The sequence below is a fragment of the Chamaea fasciata genome, unplaced genomic scaffold (genome assembly GCF_029207755.1).
Source record: "Chamaea fasciata isolate MVZ Bird 193981 ecotype frontalis unplaced genomic scaffold, bChaFas1.0.hap1 SCAF_1054, whole genome shotgun sequence".
NCBI classification, from domain to species: Eukaryota; Metazoa; Chordata; class Aves; order Passeriformes; family Sylviidae; genus Chamaea; species Chamaea fasciata.
The window spans coordinates 1-26,279 of record NW_027095139.1 but is presented as its reverse complement, the minus strand read 5'-3'; the positions used below and the strand labels follow the sequence as shown (position 1 = coordinate 26,279).

At 67.5% G+C, this 26,279-nt stretch overlaps 1 protein-coding gene across 1 annotated transcript in view; it reads left to right on the top strand.

Moving 5' to 3' along the window:
- LOC136284522 (IQ motif and SEC7 domain-containing protein 2-like) overlaps positions 1–25,844 on the top strand; it is a 31,707-nt gene extending 5,863 nt beyond the window's left edge. Inside the window, 14 exon segments of the mRNA XM_066174867.1 lie at positions 8,071–8,113; positions 8,115–8,348; positions 10,456–10,926; positions 12,059–12,915; positions 14,566–14,727; positions 16,063–16,185; positions 16,903–17,069; positions 17,462–17,601; positions 19,041–19,166; positions 19,297–19,396; positions 20,686–20,847; positions 22,336–22,497; positions 23,889–23,938; positions 24,771–25,844. Coding sequence (XP_066030964.1) covers positions 8,071–8,113; positions 8,115–8,348; positions 10,456–10,926; positions 12,059–12,915; positions 14,566–14,727; positions 16,063–16,185; positions 16,903–17,069; positions 17,462–17,601; positions 19,041–19,166; positions 19,297–19,396; positions 20,686–20,847; positions 22,336–22,497; positions 23,889–23,938; positions 24,771–25,781 — 3,808 coding nt within the window. The 3' untranslated portion in view covers positions 25,782–25,844.
- Positions 25,845–26,279: the final 435 nt, after the last annotated feature.

Sequence of the window (26,279 nt, the reverse complement as noted above, 5' to 3'; positions counted from 1 at the left end):
CATCATGTGACGCCATGTGTGACATTGTGTGTGTGACATCATGTGACTGTGTGACACCATGTGACACTGGGTGTGACAGTGACATCATGTGACTGTGTGACACCATGTGACAGTGGGTGACATCATGTGATTGTGTGTGTGACGCTGTGACATCACGTGACACTGGGTGTGTGACACCGTGTGGCTCTGGGTGTGGCACTGGGTGACATCCTGTGACAGTGTGACACTGTGACTCTGTGTCTGACATTGTGTGACACCGTGTGACATCGCATATGGCACCGTGTGTGACATGCGTGACACTGTGTGTGACACGGGGTGACACCATGTGACATTGTGCGTGACGTCGCGACACCGTGTGTGACACTGTATGTGACACTGTGTGACACTGTGACACCATGTGACATCATGTGTGACACTGTGTGCAACCCCGTGCAGGAGCATGTGACAGCAGGTGACATCGTGCCGGGGGGTGACAGCCACCTGTCACCCCTGTGCCAGAGCGTGTGACAGCGCGCGTGACGCCAGGGGCTGTGTGACACTGGGTGTGACACCGGGAGCGCCACCGTGCCACCCTCGTGTGGCACCGGGCGTGACACCGTGACACCACGTGTGACACTGTGCAACCCCGTGCCAGGGCGTGTGACAGCGGTGACACCGTGTGTGACACCGTGACACCACGTGTGACACTGTGCAGCCCCGTGCCAGGGCGTGTGACAGCGTTGACACCGTGTGTGACACCGTGACACCACGTGTGACACTGTGCAGCCCCGTGCCAGGGCGTGTGACAGCGGTGACACCGTGCGCCACACTGCGTGTGACCCTGCGTGTGACACCGGGCCAGGGTGTGACACCCGCGTGTGACCCCTGTGCAAGGGCAGTGCCGGGGTGTGCCAGGGCCGTGTGACACCGTGTGTGACACCGGGAGTGACACCGTGTGTGACACCGTGTGACACCGTGCCAGGCGGTGACACCCCCGTGCCAGGGCCGTGTGTCCTCGTGTGTCCTCGCGCGGGGCCGTGCGCGTGTGCCGGGCTGTCCCCGTCCCCGTCCCTGTCCCCTGCAGGGCTGTGACCCCGATGTCCCCTCCCTGTCCCTGTCCCCTCCCTGTCCCCATCCCAGGCCGTGTCCTGTCCCTGTCCCCTGCAGGGCCGTGTCCCCAGTGTCCCCAGTGTCCCCAGTGTCCCCAGTGTCCCCGTGTCCCCTCCCTGTCCCCAGGGTCTCCAGGGTCCGGCGGGGCCGGAATTCCGCCCGGGACCTTCCGAACTGGGGGGGGAGGTGGGGGGGGGAAGGGAAGAGGGGGAGGGGCTGCCCTGAGCCCGCCGGGTCCGAGCGCCCGGGGACCCCCAGAGACCCCCGGACACCCCCGGACCACCCCAAAGCCCCCCGGGACCCCCCTGGACACCCCCAGGACACCCCCGGAGCCCTCCAGGACCCCCAGACACCCCCAGACCCTTTTAGGACCCCCCCTGGGAGTCCCCCAGATTCCTCTGGGACCCCCCTGGGACCCCCCTGAACCCCCCTGGCCCCCCCCAGACACCCCCAGATTCTTCTGGGACCCGCCCTGAGACCCCCCCGGACACCCCTGGGACCCCCCAGAGCCCCCCAGACCCCCCTGGATCACCCTGGGACCCCCCAAGAGCTCCCCAGACCCTTTCAGACCCCCCCCCAGATTCTTCTGGGACCCCCCCGGGACCCCTCCCCAGCTTGGACCCCCCTCATGCCGTGAGTGTGGGACCCTGGGGACACCTGGGACCCCCCGGGTGGGATTTGGGGGGGGTCGGGGTTTGGGGGGGGGCTCAGGGCTGGACCCGCCGCCGTGGGGCCCCTCCCCCACCCCGGGGATCCACCGGATCCCCCTCCCCTCCCCCCCCGGCTCGTGTCCCCCCCCTCCCCCCCCACTCGTGTCCGTGTGTCCATCCCCCCCCCTCCGGCTCTTGACTCGTTTCTCTCCTCTCTCTCCTCCCTGTCCGTGTCCGTCTGTCCGTCTGTCCACCCCCGGTGTCCGTCTGTCCATCCGTGTCCTCCCCGTGTCCGTCTGTCCGTCTGTCCACCCCCGGTGTCCGTCTGTCCATCCGTGTCCTCCCCGTGTCCGTCTGTCCACCCCCCCGTGTCCGTCTGTCCATCCGTGTCCTCCCCGTGTCCGTCTGTCCACCCCCCCGTGTCCGTCTGTCCATCCGTGTCCTCCCCGTGTCCGTCTGTCCACCCCCCCGTGTCCGTCTGTCCATCCGTGTCCTCCTCGTGTCCGTCTGTCTGTCCGTGTCCCCTGTGTCCATCCATCCATCCATCCACGCCCCACCCCCCATGTCCGTCTGTCCGGCTGCCGCCCCGCCCACCCCCCGTCCCTCTGTCCCCCCCCACTGTCCGTCCCTGTCCGTCTATCTGTCCGTCCATCCCACCACAGTGACCCGTAGCCGTCTGTCCCCCCCGGCTGCTGTCCCCACGTCTGTCTGTCCCCCGGTGTCCCCTGTCTGTCTGTCTGTCTGTCCTGCTGTCACTCATCCCTCTGGCCCCAGGTGTCCCCTGTCCCTCTGTCCCCCATTGTCCCCTGTCCGCCTTCGTGTCCCGCTCACCCACTGACCCCGTGTGTCCGTCTGTCCCCCGTTGTCCCCCATCCACCTGACTGTCCCCGCTGTCCGTCTGTCCCCACCGTGTGTCCCGACTGTCACCCCATCCGTTGTCCCTGTCACCCCTTGTCCATCCCTGTGTCCCTCTGCCAATCCCTGTGTCCCCCTGTCCATTGTCCCGTCCATTGTCCCCTGTCTGTCCCTGTCCATTGTCCCCTGTCCATCCCTGTGTCCCCTCTCCGTTGTCCCCTGTCTGTCCCTGTCCACTGTCCCCTGTCCATCTGTGTGTCCCCTTGTCCGCTGTCCCACCTGTCCCATCTGTCCCCTGGCCATCCCTGTGTGTCCCCTGTCCGTTGTCCCCCTGTCTGTGCCCGTGTCCATCTGTGTCCCCTGTCCATTGTCCCCTGTGTCCATTGTCCCCTGTGTGTCCATTGTCCCCTGTGTGTCCCCTGTGTGCCCCGTGTCCATTGTCCCCTGTGTGTCCATTGTCCCCTGTGTCCCCTGTGTGCCCCCTGTCCATTGTCCCCCGTGTGTCCACTGTCCCCTGTGTGTCCCCTGTGTGTCCCCTGTGTGTCCCCTGTGTGTCCCCTGTGTGTCCCCTGTGTGTCCCATGTGTCCATTGTCCCCCGTGTGTCCATTGTCCCCTGTGTGTCCCCTGTGTGTCCCCCTGTCCATTGTCCCCCGTGTGTCCACTGTCCCCTGTGTGTCCCCTGTGTGTCCCGTGTGTCCCCTGTGTGTCCCGTGTGTCCCCTGTGTGTCCCTGTCCCCCTCCAGGTGCCACCCTCAGGTGCTTTGGCTGCTCCAACCTCCCCCCGCCCGCAGGTAAGAGCTGCCCCTCCCCCACACCCCCGGACCCCCGGGGGCCACAGGGACCCCGGGGACATATAGAGGACATGTAGGGGACATATAGGGGACAATGTAAAATCCCTATAGGGGCCATAGGGACCCCAGGGACCCATGGGGACGTAAAGGGATCCATAGGGACATATAGGGGACATGGAAAATCCCTATAGGGGCCACAGGGACCTATAGGGGCCATAGGGCCCACAGGGACCCCAGGGACCTACAGGGACCATATCAAATCCCTATAGGGGCCATAGGGTCCATAGGGACCTATAGGGGACACAGGGACCCCAGGGGCCGTAGGGACCCATATAAAATCCCTATAGAGGCCCCAGGGATCCATAGGGTCTGATATAAAATCCCTATGGGGGCCCATATAAAATCGCTATAGGGGCCATAGGGCCCCCAGGGAGAGCCCTGGGGAGTTTAGGGGCAGTATGGATCCCATAGGACCCCAGGGCTCTATAGGGGCCCATACAGGTCTCCCTGGCCCCACAGACCCAGGGCTGTGTAGGGGCCTATAGGGGCCATATGGAACCAGGGCTGTATAGGGGACATACACACTATGGGGGCCTGTAGGGGCCTTATAGATCCCTATAGGGGCTGTGCAGACCCCAGGGCACTATAGGGCCCTATAGACCACTAGAGGGGGCATGCAGACCTCTATAGGGGCCCATATAGATCCTTATAGGGGCCATACACACCCCAAGGATCCCTAGGGCCCCTATAAACCGCTATAGGGGCCGTGCAGACCCCAGGGCCCTATAGGGCCCCTATGGAATCCTATAGGGCCCACACACACCCCAGGGCCCTATAGGGCCCCTATGGAATCCTATAGGGCCCACACACACCCCAGGGCCCTATAGGGCCCCTATGGAATCCTATAGGGCCCACACACACCCCAGGGCCCTATAGGGCCCCTATGGAATCCTATAGGGCCCACACACACCCCAGGGCCCTATAGGGCCCCTATGGAATCCTATAGGGCCCACACACACCCCAGGGCCCTATAGGGCCCCTATGGAATCCTATAGGGCCCACACACACCCCAGGGCCCTATAGGGCCCCTATGGAATCCTATAGGGCCCACACACACCCCAGGGCCCTATAGGGCCCCATAGGCGCCGCCCGCTCCTCCCCCGGCCGCTGTTTGGGGGCGGTTGCCATGGCAACGCCTCCATCATGGCGCCTCCTCGCTCTATTTTGGGGAGGGGGCGGTGCCGGAGGTTGGGGCGTGGCTTGGGGGCGTGGCTCGGGGTGGGGGGGTGTCCCAGCGGCCGAGCCCCTCCCCCCGGGGGAACCCCCCCGTCCCCTCCCCCCCTCCCGTCTCCACCCCCCCCCCCCGCCGCGTTTCCATGGCAACCGCCGCCCCCCGCCCGCCGCGTCGCCATGGCAACCGCCATCCATCCGGGGGGGGCTCCGCGCATGCGCAGCGCGACGGGGGACACCCCCCCCCCACCTTGGGGACCCCCGGCCTGGGGGAGGGGGTGCCCCCTCATTAAGGACCCCCTAATTAAGGCGGGGGAGGGGGTTCCCCCAATTTCAGGGGGCAGTCCGGGGGGCTCCCCGCCCCCACGCTGTTTTATTTTTGGGGAGGGGGGACACACACGCGACCCCCCCCGTTCCACATCAGAGGGACCCAGGCGTCCTCCCCCCCCCCCCTCCCCGCCCCCTCCCCCACCCAGGACCCTCCCCCCAACCCCACCCCACCCCCACCCGGGGGGGGGGTCTCGCCGTCCGGGCACGCGCAGAGCGGGGTGGGGGGGGCTCGGGGAGGAGAGGGGGGGGGGGAAGGAAAGGGGGGGGGGGTCGCTCCTCGGCTCCTCCCCCACCCCCCCCTCCCCCCCCCGCACCGCCCGGCCGGGCCCTGGTTGTGCTGCGGAGGCGCCGGGGGCTCCCCCCGCCCCCACCCCGGCGGGACCCCCCCCATCCCCTCCCCAAAAACCGCCGCCCCCTTCCCTGGGGCGGGGGGGGGGGGTCCCCGTGTCTGTGTGTGTGCCCCGCCCCCCCCCCTTAATCTCGGGGGTGTCCCCCCCCCCCGTCCCCTTCCCCCCAATGTGGTGCCTGCAGTGCACGGCCGACCGGCGGCGGGGGCCGCTCCGGCAGCGGCTGCTGCACGGGTGAGTCGGGGACCCCCCCCCGGGACCCCCCCCCGGCACCCCCCGAGACCCCCAAACCTTCCCCCCCCCCTCCCCCTCCTCCTCCTCTTCCTCCCCCTGCACGGCGCTCCCCCCCCCGCCCCTCCCCATCCCCTCCCCCCACCTGCCCGGGACCCCCCTCTCCCCCCCCCCCCGGAGTTTTGGGGTTTATTTTTGGGGGGGGGGGTGTCTCTGCTCCGCCCCCCCCGCCCCAAATGTGACGCTGGGTCCCCGCGGGGCTGGGGGGGAGGGGACGCGTCTGTCCCTGTGGCCGTCTGTCCCCCCACCCCCCGCGCCGTGGCCGTGCGTGCGCGAAGGGCCCTGTCGGGTGGTGATGTCCCCGTGTCCCCGTGTCCGTGGGGCTGATGTCCCCATGTCCGTGTGTCCCCGTGTCCCCGTGTCCGTGTGTCCGTGGGGCTGATGTCCCCATGTCCGTGTGTCCCCGTGTCCCCGTGTCCGTGTGTCTGATGTCCCCATGTCCGTGTGTCCCTGTGTCCTCGTGTCCGTGTGTCCGTGGGGCTGATGTCCCCATGTCTGTGTCCATGTCCCCGTGTCTGTGTGTCTGTGTGGCTGATGTCCCCATGTCCCCATGTCCCTGTGTCCGTGGGGCCGATGTCCCCATGTCTGTGTGTCCCCATGTCCATGTGTCCATGTGTCTGATGTCCCCATGTCTGTATGTCCCCATGTCCATGTGTCCGTGTGGCTGATGTCCCCATGTCTGTGTCCATGTCCCTGTGTCCCCATGTGTCCGTGTCCCCGTGTCCCCATGCCTGTGTGTCCCCATGTCCATGTGTCCCCATGTCCATATGTCTCCATGTCCGTGTGTCCCCATGTGTCCGTGTCTGTGTGTCCATATGACTGATGTCCCCATGTCTGTGTGTCCATGTCCATGTGTCCCCAGGTCCAGATGTCCCCGTGTCCCCATGCCTGTGTGTCCCCATGTCCATGTGTCCATGTGTCCCCATGTCCATATGGCTGCTGTCCCCCTGTCTGTGTGTCCCCATGTCCGTGTGTCCATGTGTCCCCATGTCCATATGGCTGCTGTCCCCCTGTCTGTGTGTCCCCATGTCCGTGTGTCCATGTGTCCCAATGTCCATGTGGCTGATGTCTCCGTCTGTGTGTCCCCATGTCTGTGTGTCCCCATGTCCCCATGTCCATGTGTCCGTGTCTGTGTGTCCCCATGTCCAGATGTCCCCGTGTCCACCTGGCTGGTGTCCCCATGCCTGTGGATCTCCATGCCCGTGTGTCCCCATGTCCCCATGTCCTCGTGTCCCCATGTTCAGATGTCCCCATGTACATACAGCTGCTGTCCCCCTGTCTGTGTGTCCCCATGTCCGTGTGTCCATGTGTCCCCATGTCCATATGGCTGCTGTCCCCCTGTCTGTGTGTCCCCATGTCCGTGTGTCCATGTGTCCCAACGTCCATATGGCCAATATCCACGTGTCCAATGTCCCCTGTTCCAGTGTCCCCATGCCCGTGTGTCCGTGTGTCCCAATGTCCATTTGTCCATGTGTCCCTGTGTCCCCATGTCTGCATGTCCCACATCACGTGTCCATGTCCCTGTCCCTGTGTCTGTCATGTCCCCATGTCCCTGTGTCCCACTGTCTGTCCCCATGTCCTTCTGTCCCATGTCCCTCTGTCCCCATGTGTCCTCATGTCCGTGTGTCCGTGTCTGTGTGTCCCATGTCTGTCATTTCCATGTGTCCCCATGTCCCTCTGTCCCCATGTGTCCTCATGTCCGTGTGTCCGTGTCTGTGTGTCCCATGTCTGTCATTTCCATGTGTCCCCATGTCCCTCTGTCCCCATGTGTCCTCATGTCCGTGTGTCCGTGTCTGTGTGTCCCATGTCTGTCATTTCCATGTGTCCCCATGTCCCTCTGTCCCCATGTGTCCCCCGTCCCTGTCCCCACGTCCCTGTGTCCCCAGGCTGGCCGTGTCCATCTGTCCCACACCCATGTCCCCATGTCTGTGTCCTTCTGTCCATGTGTCCCATGTCTGTGTGTCCCCAGTTCCCTGTGTCCCCACACTGTGTGTCCATCTGTCCCCGTGTCCCCAAGTTGCGTCCATGTGTCCCCATGTCCACGTGTCTCTGTCCCCATGTCCCTGTGTCCCACATCCACGTGTCTGTCTGTCTGTCCCCGTGTCCCCATGTGTCTGTCTGTCCCCATGTCCCACGTCCATGTGTCTCTGTCCCCATGTCCCTGTCCCCATGTCCCACATCCACGTCTGTCTGTCTGTCCCCGTGTCCCCATGTCCCTGTGTCTCCGTCCCCGTGTCCCTACGTCCCATGTCCGTGTGTCTGTCTGTCCCCGTGTCCCCTTGATTCCCACCTTGGTGCCTCCAGACTCTTTGTAGGGTCTTGGGGGCACCTGTGGTGGTCTCGGGGGGGTTTAGGGGGGTCCCGGGGTGGTCTGGGGGGTCCTGGGGTGATTTGGGGTGGGTTTTGGGGGGTCCCGGGGTGGTTTTGGGGTCTCCTGGGGTGTTTCCGGGGGGTCCCGGCCTGGGGGTGACGCGGTGTCCCCGCAGCGTGGACGGCGAAGCCCCCGGCAGCGAGGGGGGGGGGGCCGGTGCCCGACAGCCCCGGGAGACCCCCCCCGTACCGGGGCCTCCCCCAGCCGGCCCCCCAAGGCCCGGGGGGCGCCGGGGGCGGCCCCGGGGGGGGCTCCCCGGGCGTGGCCTGGCCCCGGCTGCCCCCCCAGCCCGCCAGCGTGGCCCTGCGCAAGCAGGAGGAGGAGGAGGAGAGCAAGAGGCCGAAGGCTCTGAGCGACAGCTACGAGCTCTCCACCGACCTGCAGGACAAGAAGGTACTTGGGGACACCTTGGGGACACCTTGGGGACACCTTGGGGACACCCCTGGGGACACCCCTGGGGACACTCCCGGGATGGGTCGCGGACTGTGGGCCACGTGTGATGGTCACAGACCATGTGCGATGGTCACCAACCACGTGGGACAGTCCCCAGCCTGTGTGATGGTCCCCAAACCCTCGTCAGGGTCCCCAAACCCTCATTGGGGTCCCCAAACCCTTGTCATGGTCCCCAGACCCTCATCATGGTCCCCAGACCCTCGTCATGGTCCCCAGACCCTTGTCATGTCCCCAAACCTGTGTCATGGTCCCCAGACCCTTGTCAGGGTCCCTGTCCCCATATGAGGCCACCGTGTCCCCTCTCTCTGCTGCCCACCCTCCTTCCCTGGGTGTTGCCTCCCGTGTCCTTCTCTTTGCCCTGTCCCCTCCTGGTCCCCGTGGCCACGTGTCCCCATCCATGTTTTGATGTCCCCATCCCCATGTCCCCATGTCCCCAACGCTGTGTGCTCATCCACATCGCCGTGTCCCCATCCTCATGTCCTCCCGTCCCCATCCCCGTGTCCCCATGTGCCCAGCCATGTCCTCCTCTGTGTCCCCATGTCCCCTTTCCCATCCCCATGTCCTTGTGTCCCCATGTCTCTACCCGTGTCCCCCTCTGTGTCCCCATGTCCCCCATTCATGTCCTCATCCATGTCCCCACGTCCCCACCCTTGTCCCTGTGTCCCCAACCCCACGTTCTGATCCACACCTCCATGTCCCCACCTGTGTCCCCACTGTCATCTATGTCCCCATGTCCCCAACCCCACGTTCTCATCCAACCTCCATGTCCCCACGTCCCCACCTGTGTCCCCGTGTCCCCATCCTCATCCACACCTCCATGTCCCCATGTCCCCACCCATGTTCTAATCATCATCCCTGTCCCCATGTCCCCATCTTCATCCATGTCCCCAACCCCACGTTCTTATCCAACCTCCATGTCCCCACATCCACACCTGTGTCGTCTGTGTCCCCATGTCCCCACCTGTGTCCCCATCTTCATCCATGTCCCCACCCGTGTTCTCATCATCCCTGTCCCCACGTCCCTGCCCATGTCCCCACCCTCATTCATGTCGCCATGTCCCCACCTCTGTCCCCCATCCCTATCCTAATCCTCGTCCCCACGTCCCCATCCATGTCCCCATGTCCCCTGGTCATCCGTGTCTCCGTGTCCTCACATCCCCGCCCATGTCCCCATCCTCCTCCACGTTCCTCATGTTCCCCATGTCCCCACCCTCATCCCCACGCCCCCATGCGTGTCCCTGTGTCCCCATCCTCATCCCTGTCCCCATGTCCCCAATCCCACCTTCTCATCCTCATCCCCACGTCCCCACCTGTCCCCATGTCCTCATCCTCACCCCCGTCCACGTCCCCACCCTCATCCCCACGTCCCCATGTGTCCCCATGTCCCCATCCATGTCCCCATGTCCCCATCCATGTTCTCATCCCTGTCCACATGTCCCCACCTGTGTCCCCACCATCATCCATGTCCCCAACCCCATGTTCTCATCCAACCTCTATGTCCCCATGTCCCCACCCCTGTTCTCCTCCATGTCCCCACCTGTGTCCCCATGTCCTCATCCTCGTCCCCGTCCACGTCCCTACACTCATCCCCACGTCCCCACGTGTGTCCCCGTGTCCTCATCCTCATCCACGTCCCCATGTCCCCACGTGTGTCCCCGTGTCCTCATCCTCATCCACGTCGCCATGTCCCCAACCCCACGTTCTCATCCAACCTCTATGTCCCCATGTCCCCACCCATGTTCTCCTCCATGTCCCACGTGTGTCCCCGTGTCCTCATCCTCGTCCCCATCCACATGTCCCTACCCTCATCCCCATGTCCCCACCTATGTCTCCATGTCCTCACCCTCACCCGTGTCCCCATGTCCCCAACCCCACGTTCTCACCCTCATCCCCCCGTCCCCAATCCCTCATTCTCATCCCCACGTCCCCACCTGTGTCCCCGTGTCCTCATCCCCGTGTCCCCACCCTCACCCCCACGTCCCCACGTGTGTCCCCATGTCCCCACCCTCACCCCGGTGTCCCCATCCATGTCCCGGTGTCCCCGCAGGTGGAGATGCTGGAGCGCAAGTACGGCGGCTATTTCCGCTCGCGGCGGGCGGCCCGCACCATCCAGGCGGCGTTCCGGCGCTACCGCATGGCGCAGAAGTTCGAGCGGCTGCGCAGCGAGGGCGGCCGGGCTCGGCGCCTGGCGCTGCCGGGCCTGCGCCTGCAGTTCTCCTTCGAGGAGTACGACCGCGGACCCCCGGCCCCGGCCCCGGGGCCGCCCCCGCCGCCGCCGCCCTACTTCCAGGGCAAACCGGCCTCGCTGGACGAGGGGGTCCTGGGGGGGCCCCGCCGAGCCCCCCGTTACGGGGGGTCCTGCAGGGCCGGCCTGGATGGGGGCGGGGGTCCCGGCGAGGGGACGGCGGTGGGGGGCGGCTCCGGGGTGGGGGGCGCAGGGAGCCCCCCCCGGCAGCTGTCGGCGTCGGCTGATTTCGGGCCCGGAGGCGCCGATTTGGAGGAGGCGTTCGCGCAGCAGGTGGGGGGCCACGGGGGGGTTATGGGGGTCACGGGGGTCACAGGGTCAAGGGGGGTCCACGGGGGGTTATATGGGGGTCAGGGGGGTTATATGGGGGTTATGGGGGTCGGGGGGGTTATATGGGGGTTATGGGGGTCATGGGGGTCACAGGGTCAAGGGGGGTCCAGGGGGGGTTATGGGGGTCGGGGGGGTTATATGGGGGTTATGGGGGTCATGGGGGTCAGGGGGGTTATATGGGGGTTATGGGGGTCATGGGGGTCACAGGGTCAAGGGGGGTTATGGGGGTCACAGGGGTCAGGGGGTTATATGGGGGTTATGGGGGTCACGGGGGTCACAGGGTCAAGGGGGGTCCAGGGAGGTTATGGGGGGTCAGGGTTAGGGTTATGGGGTCAGGGAGGTCAAAGGGTCAAGGGGTGTTATGGGGGTCACGGGGGTCAGGGGGGTTTTGGGGTCAGGGAGGTCAAAGGGTCAAGGGGCGTTGTGGGGGTCAGGGGGGTTTTGGGGTCAGGGGGGTCACGAGGTCAAGGGGGTCCAGCAGTGTTATGGGGGTTACAGGGGTCAGAGGGTCCTGGGGGTTATGGGGTCACGGGGTCACAGGGTCAGGGAGATCAGGGGGGTCATGGAGGTCACAGGGGGGTCCTGGGGCTTATGGGGTCGGGGGGGTCAGGAGGGTCCTGGGGGTTACAGGGTCGGGGGGTCCTGGGGGTTAAAGGGTCATAGGGGGTTCAAGGGTCATGGGGGTCACAGGGGTCATGGGGGGGTCACAGGGATTTGGGGGTCTGGGGAGGTCATGGGGGGGTCACAGGGATTTGGGGGGGGTCACAGGGATTTGGGGGGGTCACAGGGATTTGGGGGTCTTGGGGAGGTCATGGGGGGTTCACAGGGGCCATGGGGGGGTCACAGGGGTTTGGGGGTCTTGGGGAGGTCATGGGGAGGTCACAGGGGTTTGAGGGTCTTGGGGAGGTCATGGGGGGGTCACAGGGGCCATGGGGGGGTCACAGGGATTTGGGGGTCCTGGGGAGGTCATGGGGGTCACAGGGGCCGTTATGGGGGCCTGCAGCCCATGTGGGGTGCGCAGAGGGGCACGGGGGGGCTCACGGGGGGGCTCACGGGGGGTCTCCTGTCCCCGCAGGTGAAGTCCTTGGCCGCCTCCATCGACGAGGCGCTGGGGGGGGGTCGCGGGGTCCCCCCCGGCGCCCCGGCCCCCCCCGCGGGGGACAGCGCCGCCACCTCCGCCAGCGACGTCACCCTGTACATGGACGAGGGGCTCCCCGGCTCCCCCCGCTCCCCCGAGAGACCCCCCAGCCCCGAGCCCCCCCCCGACACCGGGGGTCCGCCGCCTCCCCCCGCCCCCCCACCCCCTCCGCCGCCCCCTTCCAACCCTCCCGGCCCGGCCGAGCGTTGGGGGGGTCCCGAGGAGCCCCCCCGGCGGGGCCCCCCGTGCCTGGAGTGCCGGGGGCGGGGGGCCGGGGGGGGACATCCCCCGTTGTTGACCGTGGAGCCCCCGAGCGACAGCTCGGCCGACCTGAGCGACCGCTCGGACCGCGGCTCCATCAACCGCGGGGGTCCCTACGAGCCCGAGGGCAGCGGGGGCGGCACCTTACCCCGCTCGGGACCCCCCCACCGCTGCTTCCACCCCGAGGGACCCCCGCCGCCGCCGCCGCCGCCGCCGCCGCCGCCCCCCGGCCCCCCGCCGCCTCCCGCTGCCGAGGAAGGCTCCGAGGGGGACAACGAGAGCTTGGGCAGCAGCTCCAACTCCAACGAGACCCTGAACTGCTCCTCGGGCTCCTCGTCCCGGGACAGCCTCCGGCGGCCCCCGCCGCCGCCCCCGCCGCCGCCCAGCGCCCCCCCGCAGCCCCCCAGCGCCGCCGGCGCCCCCGGCAAAGCCACGTACCAGCGGGAGCCGCGGCAGAGCTGGGACTCGCCGGCGCTCAACAACGACGTGGTGCAGCGGCGGCAGTACCGCATCGGCCTCAACCTCTTCAACAAGTGAGGGGCCGCGCCGGGGGGCCGGGGGGGGCGGGGGGGGGCGTGGGGGGCACACGGGGGCTGTGGAGGGTGTGGGGTGGGGGCTGTGGGGGTGTGGGGTGGGGTCTGTGGGGGTGTGGGATGGGGTCCATGGGGCACACACGGGCTGTGGTGGGTGTGGGGTGGGGTCTATGGTGGGTGTGGGATGGGGTCTGTGGGGCACACGGGGGCTGTGGGGGTGTGGGGTGGGGTCTATGGTGGGTGTGGGATGGGGTCTGTGGGGCACACGGGGGCTGTGGTGGGTGTGGGGTGGGGGGTGTGGTGGGTGTGGGGTGGGGGGTGTGGGGCACACGGGGGCTGTGGGGGGTGTGGGGTGGGGTCTGTGGGGTCTATGGTGGGTGTGGGGTGGGGTCTATGGTGGGTGTGGGGTGGGGTCCGTGGGGCACACGGGGGCTGTGGGGGGTGTGGGGTGGGGTCTATGGTGGGTGTGGGGTGGGGTCCATGGGGCACACAGGGTCTGTGGTGGGTGTGGGGTGGGGTCTGTGGGGCACATGGGGGCTGTGGAGGGTGTGGGGTGGGGTCTGTGGGGCACACGGGGGCTGTGGGGGGTGTGGGGTGGGGGGTGTGGGGTCTATGGTGGGTGTGGGGTGGGGTCTATGGTGGGTGTGGGGTGAGGTCCATGGGGCACACGGGGGCTGTGGGGGGTGTGGGGTGGGGTCTGCGGGTCCGGCCGTGGGGTCATGGGGCGTTCCCGTGGTCCCCCAGGGAAAGGCCGGGGTGGGATTGTTGGTGGCACCGTGGTGAGGGCAGGGGGACGTTCTAGGTGACCCCATAGCGAGGATGTGGGGACGTTCTAGGTGACCCCATAGCGAGGACGAGGGGTTTTGAGGTGGCCCTGTGGGACCCCACAACGATGTTCTAGGTGGCCCTACAGTAAAGTTCTAGGTAGCCCTAAGGTGAAATTCCAGGTCACCTGACAACGTTCCAGGTGACCCTTTAGGGAGGTGGACCTCACCTTAGGTGACCCCAAAGCAGGGTGACCCTCAGGTGACCCCATAGATGACCAGGAGGCTCGAGACATGATGATGGTGACACCTTAGGGACGTCACCTTAGGTGACCCCAAAGCAGGGTGACCTTTGGGTGGCCCCAGAGATGACCAGGTGGCTCAAGACATGACAACATTCCAGGTGACCCTTTAGGGAAGTGGACCTCACCTTAGGTGACCCCAAACCAGGGTGACCCTCAGGTGACCTCACAGATGACCAGGAGGCTTGAGACATGATGATGGTGACACCTTAGGGACGTCACCTTAGGTGACGCTGAAGCAGGGTGACCTTCAGGTGACCCCGTAGATGACCAGGTGGCTCGAGACATGATGATGGTGACCCCAAACCAGGGTGACCTTCAGGTGACCCCGTAGATGACCAGGTGGCTCAAGACATGATGATGGTGACCCCAAACCAGGGTGACCCTCAGGTGACCCCAGAGATGACCAGGTGGCTCAAGACATGACAACGTTCCAGGTGACCCTTTAGGGAAGTGGACCTCACCTTAGGTGACCCCAAAGCAGGGTGACCCTCAGGTGACCCCGTAGATGACCAGGTGTCCCTAGAACCGGGGCCAGGTGACGTTCTAGAGCCGGAGTGACCTCCCCGGGTGACCACCTGCAGGAAGCCGGAGAAGGGGATCCAGTACCTGATCGAGAGGGGCTTCCTGTCGGACACGCCCGTGGGCGTGGCCCACTTCATCCTGGAGCGGAAGGGGCTGAGCCGGCAGATGATCGGCGAGTTCCTGGGCAACCGCCAGAAGCAGTTCAACCGCGACGTCCTCGAGTGAGGGGGGACCCCGGACCCCAGACCCGGACCCCAGACCCATCCCAGGACCCCAGACCCGGACCCCAGACCCATCCCAGGACCCCAGACCCGGACCCCAGACCCATCCTGGACCCCGGACCCCAGACCCGGACCCCAGACCCATCCCAGGACCCCAGACCCGGACCCCAGACCCATCCCAGGACCCCAGACCTGTCCTGGACCCCAGACCCATCCTGGACCCCGGACCCCAGACCCGGACCCCAGACCCATCCCAGGACCCCAGACCCGGACCCCAGACCCATCCCAGGACCCCAGACCTGTCCTGGACCCCGGACCTGGACCCCAGACCCGGACCCCAGACCCATCCCAGGACCCCAGACCTGTCCTGGATCCCGGACCTGGACCCCAGACCCGGACCCCAGACCCATTGCAGGACCCCAGACCCATCCTGGACCCCAGCCCCATCCCGGGACCCCTCCCAGGACCCCAGACCCACCCCAGACCCATCCAGGGACCCCAGACCCATCCCGGGACCTAACCTGGGATCCCAGACCCATCCCAGCCCCATCCCAGGACCCCAGACCCATCCTGGGACCCCAGACCCATCCCGGGACCTAACCTGGGATCCCAGACCCATCCCAGCCCCATCCCAGGACCCCAGACCCATCCCGGGACCCCCAGACCCATCCTGGGACCCCAGCCCCCATCCCGGGACCCCAGACCCATCCCAGGACCCCAGCCCCATCCCGAGACCCCAGCCCCATCCCGGGACCCCAGCCCCATCCCGAGACCCCAGCCCCATCCCGGGACCCCAGACCCATCCCGGGACCCCAGCCCCATCCCGGGACCCCAGCCCCATCCCGGGACCCCATCCCCATCCCGGGACCCCAGACCCATCCCGGGACCCCCAGACCCATCCTGGGACCCCAGCCCCCATCCCGAGACCCCAGCCCCATCCCGGGACCCCAGACCCATCCCAGGACCCCAGCCCCATCCCGGGACCCCAGACCCATCCCGGGACCCCCAGACCCATCCTGGGACCCCAGCCCCCATCCCGGGACCCCAGCCCCATCCCGAGACCCCAGCCCCATCCCGGGACCCCAGCCCCATCCCGAGACCCCATCCCCATCCCGGGACCCCCAGCCCCATGGTGAGACCCCAGCCCCATCCCGAGACCCCAGCCCCATCCCGAGACCCCAGCCCCATCCCGGGACCCCAGCCCCATCCCGAGACCCCAGCCCCATCCCGGGACCCCCAGCCCCATGGTGAGACCCCAGCCCCATCCCGGGACCCCAGCCCCATCCCGAGACCCCAGCCCCATCCCGGGACCCCAGCCCCATTTGGTTCTGGCAGCTGCGTGGTGGACGAGATGGATTTCTCGGGGATGGAGCTGGACGAGGCCCTGCGGAAGTTCCAGTCCCACATCCGGGTGCAGGGCGAGGCGCAGAAGGTCGAGCGCTTGATCGAGGCCTTCAGGTGAGGGGTGGGTCCCTGTCCCCGTGTCCCCGTGTCCCCATGTCCCCGTGTCCGTGTGTCCTTGTGTCACAACATCCTCGTGTCCCCACGTCCCCATTTCCCCGTGTCCTCATGTCCCCGTGTCCTCATGTCCCCGTGTCGCCCCGTCCCCACGTCCCCACTGAGTTGTCCCTGCCACCAGCAGTGGTGTGGTCACCACGTGGTGATGTTCTGGGTGACCCTATGGACTGAGGGGTTGGTGGCACCTGTGGGACATTTGGGCCTGTTCCAGGTGACCCAATGGACTGAGAGGGGGACACAAGGGGCTGGTGGCACCTGTGGGACCAGGTGACCCTATGGACTGGCAGGACACTGGGGGACGGCCCCTGGACCACAGGGTGACGTTCTAGGTGACCCTGTGGATCAAGGAGGGGCCATGGGGGTGGTGGCCCATGTTCTAGGTGACCCTGTGGAGCTGTGGGGTGGTGGCCCATGTTCTAGGTGACCCTGTGGGTCACAGAGGGGCCGTGGGGTGGTGGCCTATGTCCTAGGTGACCCAATGGATCAAGGAGGGTCTGTGGGGTGGTGACCCACGTTCCAGGTGACCCTACAGCCCCTGGGGTGCCGCCCCACCTTCAGGGGCGGCCGTGGGGCGCAGAGGTCACCCCGCGGGGCGTGGGGGCACGCCGTGGGGGGCGCCGTGACCCCATTGGGCCGTGGGGGTTGTCCGCCCCGCAGCCAGCGCTACTGCGTGTGTAACGCGGCCCTGCTGCGCCAGTTCCGCAACCCGGACACCATCTTCATCCTGGCCTTCGCCATCATCCTCCTCAACACCGACATGTACAGCCCCAGCGTCAAGGCCGAGCGCAAGATGAAGCTCGAGGACTTCATCAAGAACCTGCGAGGTGAGGCCCTGCTGGGGGCGCGGGTTCTGGAGCAGGGCCAGAGGTCGCAGGTTCTAGAGCGGGTCTGGGTGCTTGGGGGTTTGGAATAGATGCTGGTGACGAGGGTTCTAGGGCGGAGTTGGGTATTGGGGGTTCTAGAAGGGGTCCAGGTGTGACAGGTCCCGGAGTTGGGCTGGGCGTCGCGGGTTCTAGAGCCGCGTGGGTTCCAGAGTTGGTCATGGGCACAGTGGGGTGTAGAGCCAGCAGTGAGTGTGGAGTTCTGGAGCAGGCTGATGAGTTGCAGGTTCTAGAGCAGGACCAGCCGTCGCAGGGTTTAGATTGTGGGGCTTGCTGCGGGTTCTGGAGCGGCCCCAGGCGTCCCGGGTTCTAGAGCGGGCCCGGGTGTCACGCAGGGGTGGACAACGGCGAGGACATCCCCCGGGACATGCTGGTGGGCATCTACCAGCGCATCCAGAGCCGCGAGCTGCGCACCAACGACGACCACGTGTCCCAGGTCCAGGCCGTGGAGCGCATGATCGTCGGCAAGAAACCGGTGGGTCACCGCGGGGTGGGACAGGTGACCCATGGGGGTGTCACAGGTGACCCATGGGGTGTCACAGGTGACCCATGGGGCGTGTCCCCAGGTGACCCACGGGGCGTGTCCCCAGGTGACCCACGGGGTGCCACAGGTGACCCATGGGGGGTGTCACAGGTGACCCATGGGAGGTGTCCACAGGTGACCCATGGGGAGTGTCCCCAGGTGACCCATGGGGTGTCACAGGTGACCCATGGGATGTCACAGGTGACCCATGGGGCGTGTCCACAGGTGACCCATGGGGTGTCACAGGTGACCCATGGGGCGTGTCCCCAGGTGACCCATGGGGGGTGTCACAGGTGACCCATGGGGAGTGTCCCCAGGTGACCCATGGGGTGTGTCCCCAGGTGACCCATGGGGGATGTCCCCAGGTGACCCCATGGAGTGTCACAGGTGACCCATGGGGGTGTCCCAAGTGACCCCATGGGGGTGTCACAGGTGACCCATGGGGACATGTTCTAGGCCACCCAAAGGTGGTGATCCTGTGGTGGGGAGGATGCTCTAGGTGACCCATGGGACAGGTTCTAGGTGACCCTACAGGAGGGATGTCACAGGTGACCCCAGGGGGGGTGTCACAGGTGACCATGGGGGGTGTTCCAGGTGACCCACAGGGAGTGTCACAGGTGACCCATGGGAACCCCTGTGAGACATTTGGGGTGACCCATGTGGGACATTTGGGGTCACCTGTGGGGGACACTCAAAGTGACCCCTGTGGGACATTCAGGGTCACCCCACACCTCCGGGTGACCCCAGTGAGGGTCCAAGGCCACCAGCACCACCCCATGGCCCAGCCCACCCCAGGTGTGACCCCAGCCCACCCCAGGTGTGACCCCCGCCCACGCCAGGTGTGACCCCAGCCCACCCCAGGTGTGACCCCAGCCCACGCCAGGTGTGACCCCAGCCCAACCCAGGTGTGACCCCAGCCCACCCCAGGTGTGACCCCCGCCCACGCCAGGTGTGACCCCAGCCCACCCCAGGTGTGACCCCAGCCCACCCCAGGTGTGACCCCAGCCCACGCCAGGTGTGACCCCAGCCCACCCCAGGTGTGACCCCAGCCCACGCCAGGTGTGACCCCAACCCATGCCAGGTGTGACCCCAGCCCACCCCAGGTGTGACCCCAACCCATGCCAGGTGTGACCCCAGCCCACCCCAGGTGAGACCCCCGCCCACGCCAGGTGTGACCCCAGCCCACCCCAGGTGTGACCCCAGCCCACCCCAGGTGAGACCCCCGCCCACGCCAGGTGTGACCCCAGCCCATGCCAGGTGTGACCCCAGCCCACCCCAGGTGAGACCCCCACCCACGCCAGGTGTGACCCCAGCCCACCCCAGGTGTGACCCCAGCCCACCCCAGGTGAGACCCCCGCCCACGCCAGGTGTGAGCCCAGCGCTGTCCCCAGGTGCTGTCCCTGCCCCACCGGCGCCTGGTCTGCTGCTGCCAACTCTACGAGGTGCCCGACCCCAACCGGCCCCAGCGCCTGGGGCTGCACCAGCGCGAGGTTTTCCTCTTCAACGACCTGCTGGTGGTGAGTGGGGGGTCCCGGGGGGGGTCCCGGGGGGTCCCGGGGGGTCCCGGGGGGGGGGTCCCGGGTGGTCCCGGGGCTGCGCTCACCCCTGGGCGGGCGGCGTGCCCTGGTGACCCCGTGGCCTCGGCAGGTGACGAAGATCTTCCAGAAGAAGAAGATCCTGGTGACCTACAGCTTCCGGCAGAGCTTCCCGCTGGTGGAGATGCACATGCAGCTCTTCCAGAACGCCTGTGAGCCCCACGCGGCGCCCCACACGGCGCCCCACAGAGCCCCACGGCGCCCCAGAGAGCCCCAAAGAGCCCCACGGCGCCCCAGAGAGCCCCAAAGAGCCCCAAAGAGCCCCACGGCGCCCCAAAGAGCCCCACAGAGCCCCATGGAACCCCAAAGAGCCCCACGGAACCCTAAAGAGCCCCAAAGAGCCCCACAGAGCCCCACAGAGCCCCACGGTGCCCCAAAGAGCCCCAAAGAGCCCCACGGGGCCCCAAAGAGTCCCAAAGAGCCCCACGGAACCCCAAAGAGCCCCAAAGAGCCCCACGGCGCCCCAAAGAGCCCCACGGAACCCCAAAGAGCCCCACAGAGCCCCACGGCGCCCCAAAGAGCCCCAAAGAGCCGCACGGAACCCCAAAGAGCCCCAAAGAGCCCCACGGCGCCCCAAAGAGCCCCACAGAGCCCCACAGAGCCCCACGGCGCCCCAAAGAGCCCCACAGAGCCCCACAGAGCCCTACAGAGCCCCACGGAACCCCAAAGAGCCCCACAGAGCCCCACAGAGCCCCAAAGAGCCCCACGGCGCCCCAAAGAGCCCCAAAGAGCCCCACGGAACCCCAAAGAGCCCCACAGAGCCCCAAAGAGCCCCACAGAGCCCCACGGAACCCCAAAGAGCCCCACGGCGCCCCAAAGAGCCTCAAAGAGCCCCACAGCACCCCAAAGGGCCCCACAGAGCCCCATGGCATCCTATGGGGCCCTACAGGGTCCCCATTGGGACATCCCACAGTGTCCCCACTGACCATCCCACGGTGTCCCTGTCGGGATGTCCCATGGTGCTCCTCACGGAACGTCCCACGCGGCCCCCGAAATGCTCCCCTGCCCCCCCACCCCTGCCTCCGTAGGGTCTCCTCACCCTGTGCCCCCAAATTCCCGGTTCGGGATCAAGCTGGGTGTCCCCGTGGGGGTGTCCCTGTCCCCAGGAGGTGTCCCTGTCCCCAAAGGGGTGTCCCTGTCCCCAAAGGGGTGTCCCTGACCCCGGGGTGTGTCCCTGACCCCGGGAGGTGTCCCTGTCCCCAAAGGGGTGTCCCTGTCCCCAAAGGGGTGTCCCTGACCCCGGGGGGTGTCCCTGTCCCCAAAGGGGTGTCCCTGTCCCCGTGGGGGTGTCCCTGTCCCTGTCGGGGTGTCCCTGTCCCCAGGGGGTCTCCCTGTCCCCAAGGGGTGTCCCTGTCCCCGTGGGGGTGTCCCTGTCCCTGTCGGGGTGTCCCTGTCCCCGTGGGGGTGTCCCTGTCCCCAATGTCCCTCCGTGTCCCCCCAGATTACCAGTTCGGGATCAAGCTGCTGTCGGCGGCGCCGGGGGGCGAGCGGAAGGTGCTGATCGTGTTCAACGCCCCAAGCCCCCAGGACCGGCTGCGCTTCGCCAGCGACCTGCGCGAGTCCGTGGCCGAGGTGCAGGAGATGGAGAAATACCGAGTGGAGGGTGAGCGGGCCCGGGCGCTGGGAGCGCTGGGGGCACTGGGAGGGGCACTGGGGACACTGGGAGGGGGATTGGGGGCACTGGGAGGGGGATTGGGGGCACCAACATGAGCACTGGGGGCACTGGGAGGGGCACTGGGGGCACTGGGAGGGGGATTGGGGGCACCAACATGGGCACTGGGGGCACTGAGGGCATTGGGCAGGGCACTGGGGGCACTGGGAGCAGCAACATGGGCACTGGGGGCACTGGGAAGGGCACTGGGAGCACTGGGAGAGGGACTGGGGACACTGGGAGGGGGATTGGGGGCACTGGGAGAGGGACTGGGGACACTGGGAGGGGGATTGGGGGCACCAACATGGGCACTGGGAGCACTGGGAGAGGGACTGGGGGCACTGGGAGGGACACTGGGAGCACCAACATGGGCACTGGGGGCACTGAGGGCATTGGGCAGGGCACTGGGGGCACTGGGAGCACTGGGAGAGGGACTGGGGACACTGGGAGGGGGATTGGGGGCACTGGGAGAGGGACTGGGGACACTGGGAGCACTGGGAGGGGCACTGGGGGCACTGGGAGGGGGATTGGGGGCACCAACATGAGCACTGGGAGCACTGGGAGGGGCACTGGGAACACTGAGGGCATTGGGCAGGGCACTGGGGGCACTGGGACTGCTGGGAGGGGCACTGGGAGCACTGGGAGGGGCACTGGGAGTGCTGGGAGCGCTGGGAGTGCTGGGAGGGGCACTGGGAGCACTGGGAGCTCTGGATGGGAACTGGGAACACCAAAACGGGCACTGGGAGCACTGGGAAAGGGGCCTGGGGATGCTGGGGGTGCATGGTGGGCACTGGGCTGACTGGGGGGGCACTGGTGGGCACTGGTGGTCACTGGTGGGCACTGGTGGGCACTGGGCTGACTGGGGGGGCACTGGTGGTCACTGGTGGGCACTGGTGGGCACTGGGCTGACTGGGGGGGCACTGGTGGTCACTGGTGGGCACTGGGCTGACTGGGGGGGCACTGGTGGTCACTGGTGGGCACTGGGCTGACTGGGGGGGCACTGGTGGTCACTGGTGGGCACTGGTGGGCACTGGGCTGACTGGGGGGGCACTGGTGGTCACTGGTGGGCACTGGGCTGACTGGGGGGGCACTGGTGGTCACTGGTGGGCACTGGGCTGACTGGGGGGGCACTGGTGGTCACTGGTGGGCACTGGGCTGACTGGGGGGGCACTGGTGGTCACTGGTGGGCACTGGGCTGACCGGTGGTCACCGGTGTGACCCCCCAGCCGAACTGGAGAAGCAGAAGGGCGTGGGGCACTGGGCTGACTGGGGGGGCACTGGTGGTCACTGGTGGGCACTGGGCTGACCGGTGGTCACCGGTGTGACCCCCCAGCCGAACTGGAGAAGCAGAAGGGCGTGGGGCACTGGGCTGACTGGGGGGGCACTGGTGGTCACTGGTGGGCACTGGGCTGACCGGTGGTCACCGGTGTGACCCCCCAGCCGAACTGGAGAAGCAGAAGGGCGTGGCGGGGCCGCGGGGCGCGGGCCCCCCCCGCGAGGCGCTGAACGGGCTCAGCCGCAGCAGCCTGGAGGAGGCGTTCGGCGCCGAGGGGCTCAAACGCAGCGCCCTGAGCAGCTCCCTGCGGGACCTGTCCGACAGCGGTGAGACTGGGAGCGCTGGGAGCCACTGGGAGAGGGCTGGGAGCCACTGGGAGGGGGATTGGGATGGACTGGGAGCCACTGGGAGCCACTGGGAGAGGGCTGGGAGCCACTGGGAGGGGGATTGGGAGGGCCTGGGAGCACTGGGAGAGGGTGGGACAGGGACTGGGAGCCACTGGGAGGGACTGGGAGCCACTGGGAGGGGGATTGGGATGGACTGGGAGCCACTGGGAGCCACTGGGAGAGGGCTGGGAGCCACTGGGAGGGGGATTGGGATGGACTGGGAGCCACTGGGAGCCACTGGGAGGGGGATTGGGAGGGCCTGGGAGCACTGGGAGAGGGTGGGACAGGGACTGGGAGCCACTGGGAGGGACTGGGAGCCACTGGGAGGGGGATTGGGATGGACTGGGAGCCACTGGGAGCCACTGGGAGAGGGCTGGGAGCCACTGGGAGGGGGATTGGGATGGACTGGGAGCCACTGGGAGCCACTGGGAGGGGGATTGGGAGGGCCTGGGAGCACTGGGAGAGGCTGGGACGGACTGGGAGTCACTAGGAGGGACTGGGAGCACTGGGACGGGCTGGGAGGGGATTGGGAGGGGGATTGGGAGCAACTGGGAGCAACTGGGACAGGGAGTGGGAGGGGGATTGGGATGGACTGGGAGGGACTGGGAGCACTGGGACAGGGACTGGGAGCCATTGGGATGGGGCTGGGAGAGGCTGGGAGCGACTGGAAGGGATTGGGAGGGACTGGGAGGGAGTTTGGAGTCTCCACGGGGGGTTTTGGGGTCCCCTGGGGGCTTTGGGGTGTCCATGGAGGGGTCTGGGTTGTTCACGAGTGGGTTTGGGGTGCCCTGGGGGAGTTTGGGGTTCCCTGAGGTGGTTTTGGGGTCCCCTGGGGGTCTCCTGAGGGGTTTGGGGTGATTTGGGGTCCCTTGGGGGGTCTCCTGGGTGATTTGGGGTGATTTGGGGTCCCCTGGTGGTCTCCTGGGTGATTTGGGGTCTCCTGGGGGTCTCCTGGGTGATTTGGGGTGATCTGGGGTGCCCTGGGGGGGTCTCCTGGGTGATTTGGGGTCCCTTGGGGGGTCTCCTGAGGTATTTGGGGTGATTTGGGGTCCACTGGTGGTCTCCTGAGGGGTTTGGGGTGATCTGGGGTGCCCTGGGAGTGTCTCCTGGGTGATTTGGGGTGATTTGGGGTCTCCTGGGGGTCTCCTGGGTGACTTGGGGTGATTTGGGGTCTCCTGGGGGTCTCCTGGGTGATTTGGGGTGATTTGGGGTCCCCTGGTGGTCTCCTGAGGGGTTTGGGGTGATTTGGGGTGCCCTGGGGGGTCTCCTGAGGTATTTGGGGTCCCCTGGGGGTCTCCCCTCACTGCCCCCCCCCCACTGCTCCCCCCCAGGCAAGCGGGGCCGGCGGAACAGCGTGGGGTCCCTGGACAGCACCATCGAGGTGAGGGGGACAGTGCCACCCTGGGTGCCACCCCCTGAGTGTCACCTGCCTGTCACACCCCTGATTGTCACACCCCTGAGTGCCACGCCCCGAGTGCCACACCCCTGGTTGTCACACCCCTAATGTCACACCCCTTAGTGCCACACCCTCTAATGTCACACCCTGTCACACTCCTGAATGTCACACCCCTGAGTGCCACCCACTGAATGTCACACCCCTGATTGTCACACACCCTAATGTCACACCCCGGAATGCCACACCCCTGTCACACCCCTGAGTGTCCCACCCCTGGTTGTCCCACCCCTCATGCCACACCGCAGAGCCACACCCCTGAGTGCCACACCCTCTAATATCACACCCTGTCACACCCCTGAACGCCACACCCCCGATTGTCACACGCCCTAATGTCACACCCCTGAGTGCCACACCCCTTTCACACTTAAGTGCCACACCCTGAGTGCCACATCCCTAATGTCACCCTAAGCGCCACCCCCGAACGTCACCCCCCCAATGCCGCCCTCTAAATGTCACACCTGAGTGCCACACCCCTCAATACCACACCCAAGCCCCTCCCACTTTAGCCCCGCCCCAGGTTCCCAACCTACGCTTCATATTGAAGAGGGGCGTGGCCTGTGTGGATGGGGCGGGGCTTGTGCATGATCTGGGGGTGGGGCCAACCCGCTGATGGCCGCTCTTATCCACCAATGGGAGCTCAGCTTGGGGCTTGTAGGCGGGGCTTGTACGCAGAAAGGGCGTGGCTTTCTCACCGATGGGCGGGGGCACATCCCGATAAGGGGCGTGTCTTCCCCACCCTAACCCCGCCCCCTTTCAGGGCTCCATCATCAGCAGCCCCCGACCGCAGGCTCGGGGGGGCCCGGGCGGGCCTGGGGGCGCCCCCGAGGGTTACAAGCCCCCGGCCCGGCCCGTCTCCAACTCCTCCTCCTTCCTGGGCTCCCTGTTCGGCAGCCGCCGCGGGAAAGGCCCCGCCGGGCCGCCCCCCGGCGCGGGGGGTCCCACGTCGGCCTCGGCCTCCTCATCCTCGGCGTCTTCATCGCACCACCACCACCACCACGCCCCTCCCGCGCCTCCCCCCGAGGGCCCCTCCAAACTGCAGGCGCTGCACGCCCAGTACTGCCACGGCCCCGGGGGGGGCTCGGCGGGAGCCGGCGGGGGTCCGGGCCCTCCGCCGCCCCCGCCGTACCCGCAGCAGCCGCCCCCTCCCAGCCGTCCCGCGCCCCCCCCGCCGCTGCCGGCCATCGCCGCCGGGGCCCCCCCGCGTTTCCACGGGGGACCCACCCCGCCTTTGTCGGCGCCCCCCCAACAGCACGGCCCCCCCGGCGGCGGGTTCCCCCCCCCGCACCCCCATTACACCCTGCACCGGCCCGGCAAGAGGGGGGGGGCTCCGCCCGGCGCCCCCCGGCAGCCGCTGAGCCCCCTGCCCCTCTACAGCCCCGCGCCCGCCCACCACGGGCTGTCCCACGCGTATCCCCCCGGGCCCCCCCCGCACCACCACCCGCCGCCGCCCCCCGCCCCGGCCAAGCACTTCGTGTTCGGGGGGCCCGGCGGGGTCGGGGGGCCGGCAGGGGGACCCCTACGGGGGGGCGGCGGCGGCGGGGGGGGGGCGGCGCCCCCTCCCCATCACCACCATCATCATCATCACCACCACCACGCGCCCCCCCACTCGCCCATCCCGCCCCACCCTTCCTACCCCCCCCTGCCGCCCCCTTCGCCCCACACCCCCCTCAGCCCCCACTCCCCCGCCGGCCCCACCTCGCCCCTGGCCCAGGCCGGCCAGGGCCCCCCCAAACCCAAGGGGGGGAACCGCATCAGCACGGTGGTCTGAGCCCCCCCCACCCGCGCCCCCCCCCCCCCCCCGGCAGAGCCCGGACACAACTCGTGGCAGCGATGGACGGCGCCGGCCTGCTGGACGCGGTGGTTATTTTTGTAACCCCCCACTCCCCCAATCCCCCCCCCCCCCTCCAAAAATCCCACCTCCCCCCCCCCAAAAAAAACCCAACCCTGCACGTGGCTCGTGTTTGGCTGCTCGCTCCGCCCCCCCGGGGGTGAGGAGGGGGTCCCTGGATATCCCTCCCGCCATCCCGGGGGTCCGGCGGCGATGCTGCCCCCCCCTCCCCAAACCCCCCCCCCTCCACCCCGTTCCCAGCTCAGGCTGAATGTCACACGGCACTTTAACCTCCCCACCCCCCTCCTCCTCCTTCCGCCCCCCCCCGGCCGCCTGGGGTCCCCCCGGGGGTTTTTGTTGGGGGGGGGGTCCCAGGCGGCCGGGTCCCCCCCCGGGGAGCCCCCCAGGCACCCGCATGCGCCCGTGCCGGGCCCTGTA